Raw genomic sequence first — 24506 nt, forward strand, 5'->3', positions numbered from 1 at the left:
CCCACAACTTAGATGATTTTTTTTTTCATTTTTTTTTTATTGTGAAGCAATTTACTATTGGATTGAGATCTGGGCTTTGACTAAGCCATTCCAACACATTTACATGTTTCCCCTTAAACTGCTCAAGTGTTGCTTTAGCAGTGTGTTTGGGGTCATTGTCCTGCTGGAAGGTGAACCTCCGTCCTAGCCTCAAATCACGCACAGATTGTACGAAAATAGGATTGCGTTGCAGATATTTCTGAGGTCCTCTTTTTTCACACCATGCGGTTTTACACCATCAGATCCAAGCACGGGACGAAATGTAAGTACTCATAAAATTCTTCCCCTCATCCAAACCTATAAAAACGAAGGGGTCGCAAAATAGTGAAGCACATTCACATATACAGTACAGACCAAAAGTTTGGACACATCTTCTCATTCAAAGAGTTTTCTTTATTTTCATGTCTATGAATCTGAATCTGAATCCTGAATCTGAATCCTGAATCTCATAAGTATATTTCATACCTATGTCATTATTGTTTAAGACCTGGATGAATTTGTGAAAACGTGAACACCCACCTTCCCAAAAGGATGAGGATGTCGTCTATATACAGTACAGACCAAAAGTTTGGACACACCTTCTCATTTAAAGAGTTTTCCTTATTTTAATGATTATGAAAATTGTAGATTCACACGGAAGGCATCAAAACTATGAATTAACACATGTGGAATTATATACATAATAAAAAAGTGTGAAACAACTGAAAATATGTCATATTCTAGGTTCTTCAAAGTAGCCACCTTTTGCTTTGAAAACTGCTTTGAAAACTCTTGGCATTCTCTTCATGAGCTTCAAGAGGTAGTCACCTGAAATGGTTTTCACTTCACAGGTGTGCCCTGTCAGGTTTAATAAGTGGGATTTCTTGCCTTATAAATGGGGTTGGGACCATCAGTTGAGTTGTGGAGAAGTCAGTTGGATACACAGCTGATAGTCCTACTGAATAGACTGTTAGAATTTGTATTATGGCAAGAAAAAAACAGCTAAGAAAAGAAAAACGAGTGGCCATCATTACTTTAAGAAATGAAGGTCAGTCAGTCCGAAAAATTTGGAAAACTTTGAAAGTGTCCCCAAGTGCAGTCACAAAAACCATCATGCGCTACAAACAAACTGGCTCACATGCGGACCGCCCTAGGAAAGGAAGACCAAGAGTCACATCTGCTGCGGAGGATAAGTTCATCCGAGTCACCAGCCTCAGAAATCGCAGGTTAACAGCAGCTCAGATTAGAGACCACGTCAATGCCACACAGAGTTCTAGCAGCAGACACATCTCTAGAACAACTGTTAAGAGGAGACTGTGTGAATCAGGCCTTCATGGTAGAATATCTGCTAGGAAACCACTGCTAAGGACATGCAACAAGCAGAAGAGACTTGTTTGGGCTAAAGAACACAATGAATGGACATTAGACCAGTGGAAATCCGTGCTTTGGTCTGATGAGTCCAAATTTGAGATCTTTGGTTCCAACCACCGTGTCTTTGTGCGATGCAGAAAAGGTGAAGTGATGGACTCTCCATGCCTGGTTACCACCGTTAAGCATGGAGGAGGAGGTGTGATGGTGTGGGGGTGCTTTGCTGGTGACACTGTTTGGGATTTATTCAAAATTGAAGGCATACTGAACCAGCATGGCTACCACAGCCTCTTGCAGCGGCATGCTATTCCATCCGGTTTGCGTTTAGTTGGACCATCATTTATTTTTCAACAGGACAATGACCCCAAACACACCTCCAGGCTGTGTAAGGGCTATTTGACCATGAAGGAGAGTGATGAGATGCTGCGCCAGATGACCTGGCCTCCAAAGTCACCGGACCTGAATTCAATCGAGATGGTTTGGGGTGAGCTGGACCGCAGAGTGAAGGCAAAAGGGCCAACAAGTGCTAAGCATCTCTGGGAACTCCTTCAAGACTGTTGGAAGACCATTTCAGGTGACTACCTCTTGAAGCTCATCAAGAGAATGCCAAGAGTGTGCAAAGCAGTAATCAAAGCAAAAGGTGGCCACTTTGAAGAACCTAGAATATGACATATTTTCAGTTGTTTCACACTTTTTTGTTATGTATATAATTCCACATGTGTTAATTCCTAGTTTTGATGCCTTCAGTGTGAATCTACAATTTTCATAGTCATGAAAATAAAGAAAACTCTTTAAATGAGAAGGTGTGTCCAAACTTTTGGTCTGTACTGTATGTTCCGTAAAAAGGTTTATTGTACTCACAAAGTTACACTTATAATCAGCATATCAGAATTTAAAATCTCCACGCTGCGTGGAAAATGAAGGAGGTCGCGATGCTGGATCCTCCCTTCATGTCTTTAAAACCGAAATAAAAAAATATATGCCGCCCCCACTAATGGAAGAGATAAAAGAGGAATAACGGCAAAAAGATATGGGATGTTGATAGAAGGAAAAAAAACGTATTACAATACTTGCCAGAGGAAAATCGGAAAAAGAGTTCCCGTCTCTTACGGAAGAAAAATGGAATGATGCTCTTAGAAGTTATATCATGGTGTCGGAAAGGGCCTCACATAAGATGTCTTAGTTTTCTATAGTCCATAGGCTACACCGATCTCCCTGGGCATTAAAGAGAATAGGCTTGAGAACTTCTGATAAGTGCCCAAAATGTAAAGGAGAGATCTTATACACTGTTTTTGGAGATGTCCTAAACTTTTTAGATATTGGAAAGAAATTGCAGAAATTGTATTAGAATTTCTGGGTGTTCAAGTTTTTGAAGATCCAGTAGTTTGTATATTAGGAGCTACAGAACATTTTAAACTAAATAAAGAGATACGATTGGATTTAGGTAAAGTATTATTTCAAGCTAGACTTCTCATACTCTGGAAATGGTTAAATGTAGATCCTCATACAGTGGGACAGTGGCAAGAAGCAGTTGCGAATTTGATTAAATTAGAAGGGGTGTCCGAGAGACACAGTGAGAGAACAGATTTTTTTTAAAAAAATATGGAAAAAAAGGCCGGATGTGGTGTTTATTTTATTTTTTTCCTCTCTCTCTCTCTCTCTCTCTCTCTCCAAAGGATGGTGGGTGGGTATGGGGTAACATTTTATTGCATTATTGATCTATGTAATATGGATCTTTGGATTTTTGTGTTTTTGTATATGTTTGTTATATAAAATAAAAAATAAAAAAATAAAATAAAAAAACCAGAGGAAATTCTTTAGATGAGTTAAAAAGGAATGGAGAAATCATAATAAAACCTAGTGATAAAGGGGGAAATATTGTCATTCAAGATAGGGAAGACTATGTGGATATGGTCCAGAGATTACTTAAGGATAAAATAACATATAGGATTTTGCAAGAAAATCCAATGAATTACTATTTGAAAGAATTAAAACAACTCCTGATGATGGCCAACGATAATAACTTAATCTCAAAGGATAAATATCTAAATTTGTATAACAAAAGCCCGTCCATTCCAACTTTCTACGCTCTCCCTAAAGTGCACAAGAACAAGACACCAATTCTGGGAACACCTATTGTCTCTGGTAATGATAGTGTGAAACAGGGAATTAGCGAATATGTGGACCAGATTTTGAGGCCTTTTGTAATGTCTTTACCGTCATACATCAAAGATACCAAAGATCTTCTCCTTAAAATAAATGATGTAACAGTAACGTCAGATGTATTATTGGCAAGCTTGGACGTGGAATATTCAACACCACTTTGGATTACGAGCCGTCAAATCTTTTTTGAGCGCAAAGAGTACAAATTTTCAACAGCACAATGAGTTGGTATTGTCTATGTTAGAGTTTATTTGGGAGCACAAATATTTTAAGGTTCAGGAACACTACTAATCAAAGGGACTGCGATGGGGAAGTCAGGTGCACCATTGTATGCAAATCTTTTTTTAGGGTGGTGGGAAGGATCACTTGGTATTTACGGAGGGGACGTCGCCATATACCTGCCACATTTTATTTTGGGGCAGGTACAGTACAGACCAAAAGTTTGGACACACCTTCTCATTCAAAGAGTTTTCTTTATTTTCATGACTATGAAAATTGTAGATTCACACGGAAGGCATCAAAACTATGAATTAACACATGTGGAATTATATACATAATAAAAAAGTGTGAAACAACTGAAAATATGTCATATTCTAGGTTCTTCAAAGTAGCCACCTTTTGCTTTGATTACTGCTTTGCACACTCTTGGCATTCTCTTCATGAGCTTCAAGAGGTAGTCACCTGAAATGGTCTTCCAACAGTCTTGAAAGAGTTCCCAGAGATTTCATTCACTCTGCGGTCCAGCTCACCCCATACCATCTCGATTGGGTTCAGGTCCGGAGACTGTGGAGGCCAGGTCATCTGGCGCAGCACCCCATCACTCTCCTTCATGGTCAAATAGCCCTTACACAGCCTGGAGGTGTGTTTGGGGTCATTGTCCTGTTGAAAAAAAAAAAATGATGGTCCAACTAAACGCAAACCGGATGGAATAGCATGCCGCTGCAAGATGCTGTGGTAGCCATGCTGGTTCAGTATGCCTTCAATTTTGAATAAATCCCCAACAGTATCACCAGCAAAGCACCCCCACACCATCACACCTCCTCCTCCATGCTTCACGGTGGGAACCAGGCATGTAGCGTCCATCAGTTCACCTTTTCTGCATCGCACAAAGAAACGGTGGTTGGAACCAAAGATCTCAAATTTGGACTCATCAGACCAAATCACAGATTTCCACTGGTCTAATGTCCATTCCTTGTGTTCTTTAGCCCAAACAAGTCTCTTCTGCTTGTTGCCTGTCCTTAGCAGTGGTTTCCTAGCAGATATTCTACCATGAAGGCCTGATTCACACAGTCTCCTCTTAACAGTTGTTCTAGAGATGTGTCTGCTGCTAGAACTCTGTGTGGCATTGACCTGGTCTCTAATCTGAGCTGCTGTTAACCTGCGATTTCTGAGGCTGGTGACTCGGATGAACTTATCCTCCGCAGCAGAGGTGACTCTTGGTCTTCCTTTCCTGGGGCGGTCCGCATGTGAGCCAGTTTCTTTGTAGCGCTTGATGGTTTTTGTGACTGCACTTGGGGACACTTTCAAAGTTTTCCCAATTTTTCGGACTGACTGACCTTCATTTCTTAAAGTAATGATGGCCACTCGTTTTTCTTTACTTAGCTGCTTTTTTCTTGCCATAATACAAATTCTAACAGGCTATTCAGTAGGACTATCAGCTGTGTATCCACCTGACTTCTCCATAACGCAACTGATGGTCCCAAACCCATTTATAAGGCAAGAAATCCCACTTATTAAAGTTGATAGGGCACACCTGTGAAGTGAAAACCATTTCAGTTGACTACCTCTTGAAGCTCATAAAGAGAATGCCAAGAGTGTGCAAAGCAGTAATCAAAGCAAAAGGTGGCTACTTTGAAGAACCTAGAATATGACATATTTTCAGTTGTTTCACACTTTTTTATTATGTATATAATTCCACATGTGTTAATTCATAGTTTTGATGCCTTCCGTGTGAATCTACAATTTTCATAATCATTAAAATAAGGAAAACTCTTTAAATGAGAAGGTGTGTCCAAACTTTTGGTCTGTACTGTATATAGAAGACATCCTCATCCTTTTGGGAAGGTGGGTATTCACGTTTTCACAAATTCATCCAGGTCTTAAACAATAATGACATAGGTATGAAATATACTTATGAGATTCAGGAAAAGGAGATCTATTTTTTGTTCTTAAAAAGAATAAAAACAGAAGAGGGTAAACTTAAAACTGAGATCTATAGGAAACCTACATCCACAAATAGCTACTTGCATTGGACAAGCTGGCACCCTCTTCCCCTGAAAAGGGGTATTTCGGTTGGTCAGTACTTGAGAACTCGGAGAAATTGTACAAGTTGTTGTTCATAAAGGAAAGTAATGAACTCCTTTAGCTATTTCAAAGTAGGGGATATCCCATTTGCCCCATCAGAAAAGCTTTAAATAGGGCAAAGTATACTAATAGAGAAGAATTATTAAAAACTCCAACAAAAAAGGATAATAATATAATCAGATGTATTGGCACTTTCGATGCGTACAATAGGGAAGTAAACCAGATTTTAAAAAAATACTGGCATATTATAAGATCAGATAGAGAACTAAAATCAGCTCTCACTCCAAATCCGAGTATTACTTATCGTAGAGGCCCGAATTTGAGGGACCAGTTAGTGCATAGTTTACTTCAAGATAAAATGGTTTACTTCAAGAATAAAAGACAACAGAGATAAATATCAGGGTTCAGCACCCTGCGGAGACTCTGTTCCTTCTGCAAATATATTCCATGTATCAAGAAAATCATTAACCCTAGCGATCAAAGGGAATATAAGATCAGACAATTCATTAATTGAAAAACCCAGGGAGTGGTTTATTTAGCTTCATACCCTTGCCCAAAATTATATGTCGGGAAGACGCCACAAAAACTTAGACGGCGCATCTTGGGTCACTTAAGCACAATAAAGACAGATAAGAATACACCCAGTTCAAGACATGTAAGATACGCCCATGGTAAAAATGTGAATGTATTACGCTTTTGGGGAATAGAAAAAATGAAAATGGGACCCAGAGGTGGAAATTTGGATAGGAAACTATTGCAATGTGAGGCTCGCTGGATTCATAGTGGGACTGAATGAAGGATATTTATTAACAGCATTCGTTTAGAAAAAAAAAAAAAAAGGGGGCTAGGGATATTAACAGTATATCCTTATGATGATATGTCTATACTGATTATTAATAAAAAATTATGATAGTCCAGTAATAAATAGGGAATAATAGGCCTGAACATCTGATAGGGGCTATGTAAATAGACATGCACATGGATGTACCTCTCTAATTACTTAAATCTGATAAAGGCATGAATTACGATAGGTTTGTCAATCAATTGGAGATTTTGATTGGTGGAGAAGGTAAAAGAACTTTATAGAGATCACAGTAAAATTCATGAACTTCATGGTATGATGAAATGAGACCAAAGGTGATGTGAACATGACCATAAGCAATAGTAATTATAAACATATAAAAAAAGGTCATTTTAATGGAAAACATGCACACTAGATGGACACTTATGGAGAGCACCTATTGGAGGACATTCCCTATTAGGTCAAACAGGAGCACTCCCACATTGGATAAGGATTATTAAGAACCCACCTTTCAGTTTTAAAACACATCCGATGGTAGCGCTCGTGTTAGCTGTAGCTCCAATTTACCCTGAGGACACCGCTGGTGTGGTTTAACATGTTGAGGGAGCTGCGAATATAGGTTTTAATATTAGTGACCAATAAATGAACATGTGCAGTGGGGTGGACTGCAGACACCCTGACTTCCATAGGAACCACTGCATTAAATAAGAAAAACAGCGATGAGGGGCATAGAGTCACAAACATAAGACTAGGTTGAGTAGGATTGAACAGTAGCTAGAAGCATATTAAGTAATAAGTTACTAACCATGAATGTGCTGGGGACAATTATATAATAAAGGCTGATAAAGTCAGATATAACATTTGATGGTGAATGTTGACATCAATTGTTACTAAGGAGGTATAAAGTGAATAAAGCCACAGCACAGGGACTATAAGGGATACGAAGCAAATATCCCAGTGGATCTCTCATAGCAGTTAGAGAAATAATTGTCAAAAGAAATAATTGTGAAATACATTCAGGTGGTCACTTTTACTTTTACCAGTGTTAGTTTATTTGGGTAACATACAAATCTTTGATTTTAATAAGTACAAAAATAAATGTTATGTTTTATAACAAAAAAAGAAATGACCTGAAACAGGAATTAGAAAGCCTTTTGCTTTTGGATCTGTCAATTTGAATATATCCTGGGTGGCATATAGGATCTAAGTTTTGAGTTCACGTGTTAGAACAGCACATCAGTAGCACTCACTACTGAGGTCAGTGATTGACAAAGTGGTAATGGACCAAGCCACTTCTGGTTCAGCAAGGTAACGGTCCAGGTACAGGTGAGTTTTCTTTTTAAATTATTTTCAGTTGGCGACAAGTTACATCCATTGGGACTGTTGGCTTCAAGGTTGCCCCCTGCCCCTTTAGAATTCAACCCCAGCTGTCCAGTATTTCCCTGTATAGACCTTATCATCCCACATGTAAGGCCAAGTTGTGCTTATAAAGGCCAAACTATGACATATACCTGCATGTGTCTATTTTCTTTTGTCAAAAATAATGTCATTTTATTGTTGCTTTTAGAGGTTTATTAATAATCTTGTGAAAGCTGTTAGGAAAATCAATGCTGATGCCTTTAAAACATGGCATTTATGACTTTGACTAACTTTGCTCCTGTGTTTTCAATGGACTTTAGGCAAAAAGGTGTTTTCTTCATGCAATTAATGATAAAAATTATCCTATTAGGTGTGTGGGGAGGGGGGGGGGGGGGGGTAAAAGAAGCCTCAGTTAGTCAGTTTGTGGTTACAATGAAGAGGACTACACCCTCAGCGTACGTCTAGGCCCTGCACTGGCTGGAGGACAGGGTGCTCAGAAACCAGACTGTCCGGCCTAAAGCCAGACATCTGGCCACCCTACACACAATGCACATTTTGAATGTAATGCTTCATTCAGAAGACCCCCACATGAAGCATTCCAGGCAAAATATTTGTTGGGTGAAGTGGGGCTCTTCGTGAAAGACATTTGTGAAAGCTAGTTTTTGGATGCCACAACGGGCTGTTTTGTCCCAACTGATGTTCATTAATATTATTCTATTTGTTTCTTAGGAGCAGCAGAAAAAAGTTCCAAACATGGAGCAGAAGACAAAACTCAGCACATTATTATGGCAATGAAGGAAAGAATGAAGATCCGAGAAAGAAACAGACCAGAGGTTTTTGAGCTTATTCAAGGGCTTTTCCAGATATCAAAAGAAGATTTTGTGCACCATACAAAATCAGCCAAGCAAAGTGTTCTAGATGGGACATCCAAGTGGTCTGCCAAAATCAGGATCACAGGTAAAGAACAGCTTGTCATATATCTTAGAGAGAGCTTTTAATTCTCTGTAGTAACTTATTAATAGTCTTCTTATCTATAAGGGTACCACCACATGGCACAGTTGTGACCCGTATGGGTGCGGCTTTCTGCGTCAAGAAATGCTTAATGGCCACACAGCACCTTACATTTGCAAGGCCATTAAGCATTCAGACCACCTACACAGTGTGATCTCCGTTAGTCAAATATTAGGCAGCCTAGTTGGCCCCATGATTCTTAACTGCAGCTGGCCGTGCCCCAAACTGACCACGACTGCACCACGTGGTCATACACTATGACAGTGATGGCTAACCAAGGTACTCCAGGTGAGGGGAAACTAAGACTCCCAGCATGCTCCATTCATTTCTATGAAGTTCTGAGAACAGCCAAGCAAGTGTGCATCTTGAGCAGGGGTACACCTAGCCTTTCTGCTGCCTGAGGCGAAAACTGAAACTGCGCCCCCCCATGCCAATTTCTTAACCTAACCCCTTTGCCACAATGGAAGCGCTCAATCCCCATGGCCCTTTCGCTTGCCTCTACCTGGTGCTACCTGAGGCAATCGCCTCACCTTGCCTCATTGGTGGTGCACCCCTGATCTTGGGAGTTGTACTTTTACCACCACTGGAGTTCCGGAGGTTAGCCATCAAAGCCCTATAATATTTTATACGGTCGTGTGCAAGAGGCCTTACACATATAGCAGGATATTATGTGAGGAAATCCACAACATACAGTAATACAGTTACCTGCTAAGTACACTTGCGGAAACTTTCCGTACAAACATTGACCTTCGTAGCATTGCAATGCAAAGGATGAGCAAGTAACACATGCAGATTTTGGTGTGGATTTGATGTGGAAATGCAGCAAAATCTTCACAAAAATCTACACATAATATTTGCATAAAATACACAGCTGTGTGTATGTACCTTAAATGTCCTTAAATGTTTAAATATTGCTCACACAGTAAGTGAGAGAAACAGCAAATTATAAAAGTAATTATGAGTAATTATAAAGCAATGTATACGTTTCTATTATCTGGTGAATAAGCATTATTTACATAAATGCAGATCATTTCTTTAGCATTAGCTTTTCTAGTACTATAAGCTTTCTTGTGTGACAAGTTGTGAATTAAGATTTCTCATTTCATTATTAATTACAGCTTCTTTCAGGCTCCCCAGTGAATAATTATTTGTCCCTGTCTGTAAAGCTGTGAAACATGTTCCAGCCATTGCTTAGCAAGCCAAGACCTGTAGGTGATGCATACAAATCTCCATGTTCTTGTGGAGATCTCAATGTTTTAACCACTATCAGTTAAAGTGGTGTGTAGGCAGCACTTTCATTTAAAAATTAGCATGACGAGGGTATTGGTTACTTCCCGTTCGCCACCTCTTATTCAATATAAAACCCACCTCCAACTACCCTTTTACCACCATTACACTTCCCCCCATTGAGCCCCATAACCAATAAAACACAGACCACCGACTGGAATGTAATGGCCACAGCAGCCGTTTATTAAATAACAAAATACAACATAACATATATAATACTGTAAAACCCCAATGGGGGGAGGTCCTTGAAGCCCCAAACATCGAGTTGCCGAACCAGGGTGAGCCATTCTTGCCTCCAGCCGTAACGCCCAGCTCGAAGGCACCACCGAATGACCCCCCCTCGATTCACCACAACCACTCGGTCCACCTGGGAGTCCAGCCCCAACCGTGGGGCCCCCCCAATTGTCCTCAGCTTCTACCATGACCAACTCCAAGGACCCCCCCCCACCGCCACAAGCCGCCGTGACATGACCCACCACACAAGACCTTACCCCCGAACCAAACCCCAATCCATGACGTACTCCAACAAAAGGGACGGGTGGGCGGGAGCTTCTTCTCCACCTAACATGGCGCCCTGACCTTCTCCTCTCACCCTATTTAACCCCCTTAACTCCACCCCCCAGCTCCAACTACCTATCCTAACCTCCATCCCCACCTATAGCCCTCCCATTCACCTATTCTGACCCAACCCTCCCCTCCAGCTCAGTAAACCAAACCCTAGTCATGTAGGCCTCCCCTAAAGGGGGCTCCGCCCCCCCTCAGTCCGGCCATTGCTTGACGAGGGTATTGGTTACTTCCCGTTCGCCACCTCTTATTCAATATAAAACCCACCTCCAACTACCCTTTTACCACCATTACACTTCCCCCCATTGAGCCCCATAACCAATAAAACACAGACCACCGACTGGAATGTAATGGCCACAGCAGCCGTTTATTAAATAACAAAATACAACATAACATATATAATACTGTAAAACCCCAATGGGGGGAGGTCCTTGAAGTCCCAAACATCGAGCTGCCGAACCAGGGTGAGCCATTCTTGCCTCTAGCCGTAACGCCCAGCTCGAAGGCACCACCGAATGACCCCCATCGATTCACCACAACCACTCGGTCCACCTGGGAGTCCAGCCCCAACCGTGGGGCCCCCCCAATTGTCCTCAGCTTCTACCATGACCAACTCCAAGGACCCCCCCCCCACCGCCACCAACGCACGGACTTGACCACCTCAACTCCGGGCGTTCCTCCACAACCCCAGGGCCACCTCAATGCCTTCCTGCAGCGCCAAACTCCACATGTCCAAGCCCACAGCATTCAAATGCACACCATCCGACCTCCAATAGGCCCCCACTCTAGCCTCCAACTCCCTGTGCCTAACCACCACGGCCCCGTTCCTAGCCATGAAACGCCCAACCGCCCTATTGACCTTCACCCTCGCCCTATTCACCGCTTCCACGGACCGCGCCTCCCTCCACACCTGCCGAGGAACAATGTCCGACCAAACCATCACCACACCCGGGAACAACGACCATAACCGCAAACAATCCTATTTAACCTCCTTGATCAGCTCCCGAATCGGCCTCGCCGCTAAATCATTGCCCCCCGCATGGACCACCAACACATCCGGCGCCCTATCCATCCGCACAAACCTATGCACCTCAGGCAACACCCCCTTCCACACCATACCCCTCCTCCCAATCCACCTTACCACCGCAGACTCTCTATCAAAGCCGAGCTGCTGGCCGTCCGGCCGAACCGCTGCCCGGACGGCCCCCCAGAAGACGTATGAATGCCCCAGAATCCACACCAGAGCGGGCGCCGCACCTGCAACAAAAGAAAACAAAAGAACAATACCACAACCACACACTGACATACCAACTCATCACACCCGGCTATAATCGATCCAAACGAACATAGGACTTAAACCTCGCCGACTCCCAACGCCCAATCCGCTTAATGACCTCCTCGCCCAAGCCCCACCTAGCAGCCTCCGTCGCCGCACCAATCCTAAAGGAGTGGCTAGAGTAACCCTCCTTCTCCACCCCCGCCCGGATCAAACATTTAGAAAAAACCGCCGAGAACTGAAACCGAGACAAAAAGGAACCATCCGCATGCACCAACAAGGGGGACAAACCAACCCATACTCCCGCAAACAGCGAACCGGGCACATATTGCAACCGTCAATCTGGAAAAGTACCACCTTCCGACCCCGCCCCATCGTATCCGTTTTTGACCGCCGGATGACAAACTCCACTCTATCCGCAAACAACTCCACATCCCCTCTGAACAAGCCCCCCGCTCGACTCACCGAAGGACAGACTAACTCCCCCACCCGCATAGCCCCAAAGAACGCCAACGAGAAAGCCAACCGGAACAACCACGCTTCCCCCTCTGACCGGCAAACACCCCTCAACTGACCCCCCAACTGAATCAACAACCCAAATGAAACCGGCCTTCTCCTATCCACCCCCGCACCCAACCTCCGCCACCCTTTCAGCGCCTGCACCACGAGAAACGCCTTCGTGACATCCACCAACCTCCGCGCCTTAAAACCGAAAGCCAACCCCGCCATGTAACCATTGACTTTGCTGACCGACCAACCCTGCTCCCTACCATGACCCAAAAACATTAACAACGCCAATTCCGGCTCCTCAGCTCCCCCTCCCAACACCGAACACCAATCCTCCCAGGCCCTCCACACCCTCATATACAAGTCCCACGTACCCGGAGCTAGGGACGCCCGAACAAGACCCATTAACGTTCCTCCAACAGCTCCCACAGGCAATCCGGACACTCCAGACCCACCGCGTCCGCTTCCGGGACCAACTGCCGAAAACGAGTCCACTGCGAACGAGAAAGGGCGTCAGCGATACAATTCTCCACCCCAGGCACATGCACCGCCACAACCCAGGCATTAAGCGACAAGCACTCCAACACCAACCGCTGCAGCAGCCGCACCACCAACGGCGACGATGCCGACAGGCCATTAATTGCCTGAACCACCCCCAAGTTGTCACAATGGAAACGCACCTTCCGGTCCCGGAAACGCTCCCCCCACAACAAAACCGCCAAACCCAATGGGAAACAATTCCAACAGAGCCAAATTCCGCACCCAACCCCGTTCAACCCAAGCCTCCGGCCAAACCCCCGCACACCACTGACCGCCACAGAAAGCCCCAAAACCTGCCCCCCCACTCAAAATCAAAAGCCTCCACCACTCCCCCCATAAACAGTGAGCGACCGTTGTACTGGTCCAGAAAAGAATTCCAAACCCGTAAGTCCGCCCGCTGCTCCCTCCCTAACCGAATAAAATGATGCGGAACTACCACCCCCGCAGTCGCCTGCGCCAACCGCCTACAGAACACGCGACCCATGGGCATTATCCGACACGCGAAATTAAGCTTCCCTAAAAGCGATTGAATCTCCCTCAACTGCAACTTCTTCACCCGAATCGCCCTCGCCACCAACATCTTCAGATCAATCACTATGCCCAGGAAACCCAATTCCGTCACCGGCCCCACCGTTTTACCTTCAGCCAACGGAACCCCAAACCTCCTAAAAACAGAGCCCAACGTTTCCAACAACAAAGCGCAAACCCGTGAACCAGGGGGGCCAATACACAAAAAATCGTCCAGATAATGAATCAGCGAATCACAACCCGACGAGTCCACAACCGCCCACTCCAGAAACGAGCTGAACGTTTCGAAGTTAGCGCACGACAGCGAACACCCCATGGGTAAACAACGATCCACAAAAAAAAACCCATCCCAAAAACACCCCAACAAATGCTGACAGTCCGGATGAACCGGTAACAACCGAAACGCCGCCTTAATGTCAGTCTTCGCCATCAACGCCCCCGCCCCAAAACGCCTCACCCAACCCACTGCCGCATCAAACGACGTATGAACTACTGAACAAACTGCCGGGTCAATCACATCATTAACCGAAGAGCCCTTCGGAAACGACAGATGATGTATAAGGCGAAATTTATTCGCCTCCTTCTTGGGCACGACCCCCAACGGCGACACCCTCAAATTGTCAACAGGCGGCACCAAAAATGGACCCGCCATCCGCCTGAGCAGTACCTCCTTCCCCAACTTTTCCCCCACCACCTCATGATGCTCCCTAGCCGACCGCAAATTCTTAGTAACCAAAACCGCCCCCCCCCCCGGCACAAACGGAATTCTAAAACCTTCCGCAAAACCCAAACTCAACAAGCTCGCGGCCTCTCTATTGGGGTACCTATCTAAGTACGGCTGCATCTTTCCCAGCCGCACCGGCGTCACCCCCTTTTCCAGCACTATCACCCCCTCTCCCACCGGGTCCAGCCTGCCTGCCCCCCCTAAAACACCGCGCAGCCCCATGAGCCCCCCCACAGCTGGAACATTCGTGCTTAAATTTACATTTAGCACCGAACCTACAGTTTCCTTCATTGAAGGCAAAACACAGCCCCCTCGCCGAGACAACCGCCGTACCGCCTGTTCCCCCACTACTTCCGTCCCCCCGAAAGGACTGCACCACACACACCGGAGCCGTAACCTTCAACCACAAGGCGATGTCCTTATGGTCCCACCGCATCTCAGGGCGCACCGCTTTCCGCTGCCGGAATTGCTCGTCATAACGCAACCAGGCAACCCCCCCGTACTCCCTATACGCCTCACCGATCGCGTCCAAATAGCAAAACAACCCGGAACACGCCTCCGGCGCCTTTTCCCCAATCACACTTGCCAATATCGCAAACGCCTGCAGCCAATTTGCAAACGTCCTCGGTATCAGCCTATAACGATGCTTTTCTTCCTCCTCCCTCTTACCGTTCTCCTTCCGCACAGTCTCCACATACTCCCCCTTCCAGATCCTTTCCCTCACCTCAGACTTCAAATGCGCCCCCAACTGGCCCTCAAAACAAACATAAACCTCCCCTTTCGCTTTGTCATCCACCCGAACAGCCTCTTCCTCCCCCTCAGTCCCCGCCTGCGTTTGCACCGACACCCCGACGCCCGGCAACCCCCGCTGCTGCTGCTCCCCTGATGACCCCGCGCCTGCAGCCCCACCTTGCACCCCCCAGGCCTGCAACGGGGTCCCCACACTCAAACCCCAACTCGCCACCAGTCCCGCCAATCCCCCCAACAACTGACCCAAACCCCTACTCAAATCTAACTGGGAGCCACCCCCCACCCCGGCCTCCACACCCTGCACTACCTGCGCAAGCGGTCCCCATGAAATCTCACCTGGCTGCCTGGGTGCTGTGTCCCCACCAGCCGCAAGTCCGGACTCCAGACGATCACTCCTCCGCGACGAACCGTCACCATCACGCTGTCCCCCGATCCCGCTAGGACCCGGGACGTCCTCCTCCGGATAGACCAAGACGCCGGCAGGGCAGGAATGCACCCCGCAGCAGGACCCCTCAGAACAGCTCCTGGGACTGGCCGTCACCTGTCCCCTGGCCCCACACGGACCAGGGACGCCGGGGTTAACCTCAGCGCTCGGTGTACTCCTGGGGGCGGAGCCTCCTTCATTGCCGGCATCCCGAGGCCTGCTGCCACCAACGGACTGTCCTGCAGCAGCCCCGCGCTGACCAACGGACCTCCCACGTCGAGGGGCCGTCTCTGTGCCTGGAGTTACAGAGGCGCCCGCAGTGCCAGGTCCCGCTCCCCCGCCGACCTCAAACGATGGCGAAGATGGCCGCGACCAGCCACCCGCAAGGCTCCGCCTACCGGGAGGATTCCTCCCACGTCGGGGCCTGGAAGAAGCTGATGACATAGGGGCCCGACGTGGAGGGTCCCGCGAGGGGCTCCTAATGCGGCGTAACGCCCGATGTGGAGGCAGAACAGGCGCCTCCACCGACCCCCTTAGCAACGTCCGGATCCGCTCCTGGGCCCACGCTGGGCCCCTCACCTCCGCCCGCAACTCCTCCAGCATGGCTTCCAGCTGCTCCATCCCGCGGTAAGCTAGCTTCCAGCTTCTTCTCCACCTAAAATGGCGCCCTGACCTTCTCCTCTCACCCTATTTAACCCCCTTATCTCCACCCCCCAGCTCCAACTACCTATCCTAACCTCCATCCCCACCTATAGCCCTCCCATTCACCTATTCTGACCCAACCCTCCCCTCCAGCTCACTAAACCAAACCCTAGTCATGTAGGCCTCCCCTAAAGGGGGCTCCGCCCCCCCTCAGTCCGGCCATTGCTATAGTTTTGATTGCGAATATTCTAATCGCAAATTTTTATTGCAAATATCGGCGAAGATGTAGAATATAGTGCTATATCTTCAAAATCATGAATATTCTAGATTTTTTTTTCATCAGTAACCTCCTGCTTCTTGCTTGTGGGACAATGAGAATGCTGCACTATCTTTGTCTGAGTTTAGCAACATCCCTAGCAATCAATAGGAAAGTTGCCTACTAGTGTTGATCGAGCATGCTCGGTCAAAAAGCAGATCGGTTCGAGCATCGCGATGCTCGGCACATCGCAGTGTTCGGCCGAATACCACGTGTGCGAGCGGCGCGATGCTCGAGTCTCCTCCCCGCACGTTTGTTGGCTGCGTAGCACGCAATAAAAGTGCAGGTAAGTACTTCCGGCATTACAGTGATTGGTTGGCCGGAACGCGTCATAAGGTGCTATAAAGCACCCGATGACACGTGGTTCGGCTCAGTGTTAGTCAGGGAGAGCTGTGCTGTAGAAGGAACAGATTCAATTGAATTATATTTTTTTGTTAGGCAGGGTTGGTATTAGAGACCCAAAAGTCCTTTTAAGGACTATAGTTGTGTCTGGCAGCAATATATATTTTTAGCGCAACCTGCGCTAAATTGCGTGCTATTGTAGAGACCCAAAAGTTCTGTCATTACCTGCACTACATCTCCTGTATAACATTTGCCCATCCAAAATATCAGTGACTTTCAGTCAAATTTTTTCGTTGCTGGTTGCAGTGACATTACCTGCACTACATCTCCAGTATAACGTTAGCGCATCCGAAACATCAGTGACATTCAGTGTAATTTGATCGCCGCTGGTGACAGCGACATTACCAGAGATACATTTCCTGTATAACATTAGCGCATCCCAAATATCAGTGACATAAAGTGTCATTTTTTTCGCTGATGGTGGTAGCGACATTACCTGCGCTACATCTCCGGTATAACATTAGCGCATCTGAAATATCAGGGACATTCAGTCATTACCTGTTGTAGGAAGGTACAAGGGGTCGTCATTGTTGAAAGGTATGTGTCACCGAGGTTCCTGGCTTCGGTGAAGTAAGAGCCGGTATTTTCATGTGTCAGCAGAAGCTAATGCTGATTGACACGTGCTATTTAGTATTTTGCTATTAGCTGTAAATAGCTGATCCGGGACGGCTCTTATTGGGAGTAAAGTGCTGGGTGGATGACTACTTCCCATGTTCCAGGCTGGGTTTTGACAGCACTTGGCTATCCTTAAAAAGGTAGCTGGGTACTGCAGCAGAGAACACCCTGTGTGTTGTGATCTGAGCCCTGTGCTGGGCTGAAAAGCTGAGAACCGTGTGTTGGGAGAGCAGGCCACCTAAAGTCTGCATTTAGACTGCTGGAGGCAGAACAGCCGACAAGGTGACGTTTTTTGTTATGAATGAACTTTCTACTCAGTGTGAACAAACACCAACCCTGCAAAGAGTGTTTTTTGTTTGACCTTATGTGTGAATAAACACGGATACTTGAATTACGAACCTGTACTTTGCCTCTGTACTGCACCCGCTTATCCCAACTACCAGAGCGAATCCCCACAATTGGTGGAGGATGCGTGCAAGTGCAGTGTGACTGATGTGAAGTCTGAAATATTTTAGTGTTTCCAGTGACGGTTGTATGTCTTACATCAAACCAGCGAGATTACAACCCATGTCTCTCAACAAAATGGAAGCTGTTGTGAAAGCCCCCGTGGAGGCTAATTTGCAACAGCGGGAGGCTAATAAGCAGCAGCAGGAAACCAACTAGCTGCTATTGCAACATGTATTTACAAGCTGCAGGAGCATCCCAAAGCATCCATGATGCCCTGAAAAGCGGTCCGTGCGACGATCCAAAAGATGACCTTCTCGGACGACGTCAAGACCTATCTGGCGGTGTTCGAAAAAGTGTCCGTGAGGGAGAAAGTACCCCAAGATCAGTGGGGTGAAGTTGTCGCTCCATTCCTGGCATCCAGACACCAGCAGGTGTTTTTTGACTTACCAGATTAATAAGCGGCCGATTACACCACAGTAAATGGGGAGATTCTGGCAAGACGGGGGGTAAGTGTGTTGGAACGGGCCCAGAGGATGCATCAGTGGAAGTTTAACCAAACTGAACCCGCATGACCTCAGTATTATGATCTGTTACACCGGTTGCAAAAATGGCTGCAGACTGATGTGCTGAGTTCCACTGCCATGCTGGATCGTCTGTTGGCTGGTGTAATCTGGAGGGCTTTGCTGTACCCTCTGCAGCACTGGATCGGCCAGGTTTCTCCTGGTAATGCTCTTGAGATGGTTGACCTGGTGGAGCGCTATGAGACTACAAAGACTCTACAGGGGGGTTCTTTTTGGAGGATGGCAGTCAAACCCAGAAATCTCCACCCCAGACCCGGTGACTGGTGCCAGCAAAACCCACCTGGGATATAGCCCCTACAGACCTAGCTCCAATAGTCTGCTGCCGTGTCAGGAGCCTGGCCACATAAGGGCCTACTGTGCCCATTGGGGCGAACCCATGGATACTTACTATGGCTACCGCCACTCCTTGTATGCCAGAAAGCTGTGTGCAACAGGTACCCCAGAGACTATAGACAATAGCCACCTCTGCCAGGTGGAAGTTGGAGACACTCTGGCGGTAGCTCTGATGGACTCAGGGAGTCTGGTGTCCCTGGTTAGAGCTTCCCTGGTGCGGCACGCCGAGTATACTGGCCGAAAAGTCGGGGTCGTGTGCATCCATGGAGACTTAAAGGACTATTCCACCGCCCCGGGGTCTCTGTCCACATTGGCAGGTGGACCCACGAGGTGGCCATCGCCACCAATTTACATTATGAACCTGGGAGATAATTGGGAGAGACTTCCCGGGTTTCCCGGCACTGTGGCCTGATATGAAAGTTACTGATTCCCTTGAGAGTGGTGTCACCCCAGTAGAGTGGCCTTGCTCAGGGGGAGGCCAGAACCCTGGAAACCTGAGACCGAAGGGCCAGCGGTAGGGGTGGCCGCCCTATAGGTGGAAGAGAGGGAGACAACTCCTCTGAGTGTAATGGTGAGAGACGTGGAGTATTTGCTGCCGGGTCCTGAGTTGACAGATCTCAACGTTTCCAGAGAAAATTTCATTACAGCACAGCACCTGGACACAACACTATCTCGGGCCTGGGAAAAAGTTGTAATAGTTGATGGTGAACCTCAACATCCGGGGCCGAGTCGATGTTTCCCCGTTTTGTGGTTCATCAGAGGATGCTGTATCGGGTAAACTAACTATGGGGTGAGCATGTTGAACAGCTGGTGGTGCCCAAGGCGTATTGCAAGCTCGCGTTGAAGCTATCCCACCTACATGTTTTTGGGAACACCTGATATGTCAGAAAACGCATGACCGGATACTTCAGTGGTTTTACTGGCCCAATGGGTTCAGAAAGGTGGAAGAATTTTGTAGGTCTTGCCCAACCTGCCAGATAACTAGCCTCCCGCCACATTTCTGTAGTCCCCTGGTACCTCTCCCGATTAATGAGGTTCTGTTCGAGCGAATCGCTACAGATCTCATAGGCCCAGTACCGAAGTCCGCTAGTGGGCACCAACACATCTTGGTCTTCTAAGACTATGCCACTCTGTACCCGGAGGCGGTGCCCCTGCAACATACATCTGCCAAACTCATAGTTAAGAGTTAATGGAGATGTTTTCCTGAGTGGGGCTACCTAAAGAGGTTCTGACCAACCAAGGGACCCCTTTTATGTCAAAGGTCTGTAAATTACTGCACTTAAAACAGCTACGGATGTCCGTTTATCATCCGCAAACCGACGGCCTGGTACAAATGTTCAATCAAACATTAAAAAAACATGTTAAAAAGAATGGTGTCATATTATACTCTCTTATCGGGGGGGCGGAGCTAGCGCCAGACCTGAATGGACGTGTGCGCCTGAGCTCTGCTGCTTGATCCCGGCCTTTTCACAGCAAACGTTAGCTGCTGAGCTGCAAATATGGGCAAAATCGGCCAGCAAAAGACTGGGGACTCATCCCTTTCCCATAAACAGCCCTCAAACTGTGGGGATATGGACAAATTTATTAAAAAAGCCGCGGCAATATGTGCGGCCCGGGAACCTAAGATGGCGCCGGAGCCTAACAAGGAGACGGAAGACAGTGAACCTGACCTCCAAGCAGACAGCAGTGATCTGGAGGATCTGAGACTCCGCAAGCACCTTCCGATCTCTAGAAAGTACCTGGATGCGGCTCTGCAGAGAGCAATGGAACCGCTGGTGAGCGAAATGGCGTCCCTCAGGCAAGATATAAGACATGTGGGAAGCAGGGTCGAAACACTGGAGAACAACCAGGCGGTGATCCTAGACTTTCAGGAAGCAACTGCCGTTAGCCTGCAACAGTGCCAGCTGCACCTTAATGAAGCATTTAATGCCCTGGAGGACCAGGAAAATCGGGGAAGGAGAAATAACTTGCGGTTTAGAGGGGTTCCAGAAATTGATTCTCCCCAAGATCCAGCTGAAGTGGTTAAGGAGATATGTGAGGGGTTGCTAGGCCCTGAACGCTCGGCATCGATTATTCTGGAGAGAGCGCATCGTGCTCTGCGCCCAAGACCACAGGGCAACGAACCCCCTAGAGATATCATTTGCCGGTTCCTTCACTTCCAGGACAAGGAAGAGTTAATAACCAAAGCTCGTCCGCCGAATGGAGCAAAATACAAGGGAGTGCCAATCAACATTTACCAGGATCTGGCTCCTATGACGCTCCAGAAAAGAAGATGCCTCAAACCCCTCACTGACTGGCTCAGAAATCATAAAATCTTGTATCGCTGGCAATTCCCGTTTGGGCTATCCTTTTCTTATTAGGGCAAGAGGATCACCATTAAATCTCACCTGGACCTGGGGGCAGCGTATGATCTTCTGGACATTTCACCCTTGCAGATTGCAGATTGGGACGCTGTCAAAGACATTTCTTCATTGCCAAGTCTCCCCAGAGTAATCCCATTCGAGGTGAAGAATACTCCAAAGGCACAGAGACAAAGGGACAAGAAGAAGAGTCATCCTCTCACCCCTAGACGCATTTCTACAGACGTTTTCTAAAGCAGCAGACGGGTCGCCTCTTTGTAGTCATTGCTTTGTGTGATGAGTATAGCCCCCTTATATTCTCTCTATTTGTTACCCTTCTTGTCCCTTCTTACTCCCGTGTTATAGTAGGGGGGTATATCTCCCGTTTCTTCTCCAAATACGGTAGTATATAAGACGAGAGTGAGAACACATAAAGGTCTTTCCTTGTATTGCTAGATTCCTTATTATACGATGCGTTGATAGCCATTACTGAGATGCATGAGTTAATATTGCCTAGATAGCTCCCAGTTGGTAGATGGAGATGAGCTCAATGTGATTCGGGGTATGCTGCGGTCTGATTGGAATCCAAGGTTAGGAGTGAACATTCCATTAGTCGCAATTGCGAATTTAGTCAGAATCAATGGAGTTCTGCGAATATATTTGCCACATTAATTCGCATAAACACGGAGGTTAGGTTAGCCTAGCGGGGTTCAGCAACAAGACCCTTGCGCACGGATCTAAGAGTAAGACACAACTAATATTCGCAATGCCTCGGACGTATTAGAATGATAGACAGCTTGAGGTCTCCGACGAGGGTATTCCGTTAGTCAATTATTGAAAAAAAAAAAAAAAAAAAAGAAAATAAAACAACGCACAGATGGAGGGTCCACCCTTCTCAGTGGAACCTTTTTTGATCCAATATCGAATAAATTGCATCGTGTAGGATACTGCCTCCACAAATCCTACGGGCCCATATACAAGAAACACCTAGCTACCTACTCAACTCCCCCTAGGTTATGTGGAGAGACAGCAATTTATGGCCCATCCCCCTGTATTTCCTATGCCTTGCCCATCTCCACTAGCCCTGTCACCCTCACCTACTGTTTTTATAGCAGCTCAGTCTATCAAAAGGTTTGGCCGGGTCTACTATAGGCAAATGCCTTTTCCCCCTTTAGACCAGGTCTCTCAGGACCTTTTCGTTATTGTTACATTTGTGTTTTTTGAGTTCAAATTTTGTTTGTTCTTTGCTTTTATCACTAGGTCTGAGCGTCCCCTTGGGGGAATACATCCGAGACGGGTCATCTCATCTTCAGGAATAAGACGGCTATCTATTGTACCTCGACTAGACGATAAGCCCCGTATTTTACTCATTAACATACCACATCTTCATGATACTACTTTGGTAGCATGCTTGGTCCCCTCTCTGTATCTCCAATATGGATATTAGTATTGCCTCTTATAATGTCAAGGGACTTAATTCACCTTCTAAGAGGAGTCAGGTCTTTGGGTTACTGAAGAGAAATAGAGCTAACATAGTATATTTACAGGAGACCCATTTTAAATTGCAACATTTTCCCAATCTTTCCTTTTCTTATTACCCTACGTGGTTCCATTGTGGATCCCCTTCGTCAAACTCTAAAGGTGTTAGCATTGGATTCCACAGTAAAGTACCATTCATTCTGGATGATCAAATATGTGATCCGGATGGGAGGTTTCTGATGATTAAGGGAAAGATTGGACTACATTTATACACATTTGTGAACCTATACGCCCCAAATGATCACCAGATTTCGTGGCTGAACTCAACTCTTCAGAAATTAGAAACTTTTAGAGGTGGTGTCACGGTGGTAGGAGGAGACTTGAACCTAGTCCTGAATCCCCTCATAGACTCTTCCTCCCAAAAATCGGCCCAATCTCAAAAGGGTATTCGCTCTCTATTGAGGGGTCTATCTAAAGCTCACTTGATAGATGTCTGGCGTACCATGAATCCAGACTCCAGGGATTATACCTTTTACTCCCATATGCACAAATCATACCAGCGCTTAGACTATTTATTTGTGTCAAAAGAGCATCTCCAGCTGTGTTCCAGGGCTGAAATAGGTTCCATAATCCTATCCGACCATGCCCCAATAATTATTCATATGGCACAGCCCTCTAACCAGAAACATAGAGTCCACTGGAGATTTAATGAACAGCTTATTAACTCTTCAAATAACATATCCAAAATGTCACAATTGTTAAGAGAATTCTTTGACACCAATTGTACCCCTGAGGTTTCATCACAAACAGTTTGGGACGCCCACAAAGCTTACATACGTGGTCATTGTATTAGCCTGGGAGCTCATCTAAAAAAAGAAAGGCAAAGACAGATAGACTCCCTTCATGAGAAAATTAGCTTCCTGGAAAGAGCCCATAAAACCTCTCTATTGGAGTCTCAACTTCAGGAGCTTTCCTCATGCAGGGCCTCTCTCAAGAATCTTCTTAACATAAATTCTGCTAAGTTCTACTTACACTCTCAACATAAAATATTTGCCCATGGAAACAAGGCCTCCCGCTTTATGATGTCCAGGCTAAAAAGTAGGAGAATGCAAAACTTCATACACAAGCTAAAAACCCCGGATGGTGCTCTAACCTTTGAAACTAACAAAATAGCTTCTCTGTTTAGAGACTATTATGAATCCCTTTATAATCTTAACCCACAACAATCTCTCCCGAGTGATACGGCGTTGCCTTCATCCCTCTTTCTTTATTTAGAGTCGTTGGATCTTCCCTCGCTGTCAGAACAAAACGCGGCCCGTTTGACATCTCCCTTTTCCTCAGGGGAACTACTGGAAGCTATTAAAACTTCCCCTAGAGGGAAATGCCCAGGTCCCGATGGCCTTCCTATTCCTTACTACTCGACGTTTCAGGAGATACTGATCCCACACCTCCTTCCAGTGTATAACGCCACATTAGCTGGCACACCCCTCTCCCCAGACATGACAAGAGCCCACATTACCTTGATTCCTAAAGAGGGTAAAGACCATACGTTATGCCCCAATTTCAGGCCTATCTCTCTTCTTAACATAGACTTAAAGCTTTTAGCTAAAATGCTTGCGAATAGACTGGCGGTGGTCCTTCCATCTCTTATACACAGGGATCAAGTTGGATTCGTAAAACAAAGAGAGGGGAAGGATAATACGGCCCGAATACTAAATATCATTCAC

General features: G+C 46.3%; 1 protein-coding gene across 3 annotated transcripts in view; it reads left to right on the top strand.

Annotated features, from left to right (window-relative positions):
• The window catches only part of UNC13C (unc-13 homolog C), a 908495-nt gene that overhangs the window by 284912 nt on the left and 599077 nt on the right, over positions 1 to 24506 (top strand). For all 3 annotated transcript variants that reach the window (XM_044279668.1, XM_044279669.1, XM_044279667.1), the window contains one exon: positions 8744 to 8971. In XM_044279668.1, coding sequence (XP_044135603.1) covers positions 8744 to 8971 — 228 coding nt within the window. The remainder of the gene's footprint in view (positions 1 to 8743; positions 8972 to 24506) is intronic.

Source organism: Bufo gargarizans, chromosome 2 (genome assembly GCF_014858855.1).
Source record: "Bufo gargarizans isolate SCDJY-AF-19 chromosome 2, ASM1485885v1, whole genome shotgun sequence".
NCBI classification, from domain to species: Eukaryota; Metazoa; Chordata; class Amphibia; order Anura; family Bufonidae; genus Bufo; species Bufo gargarizans.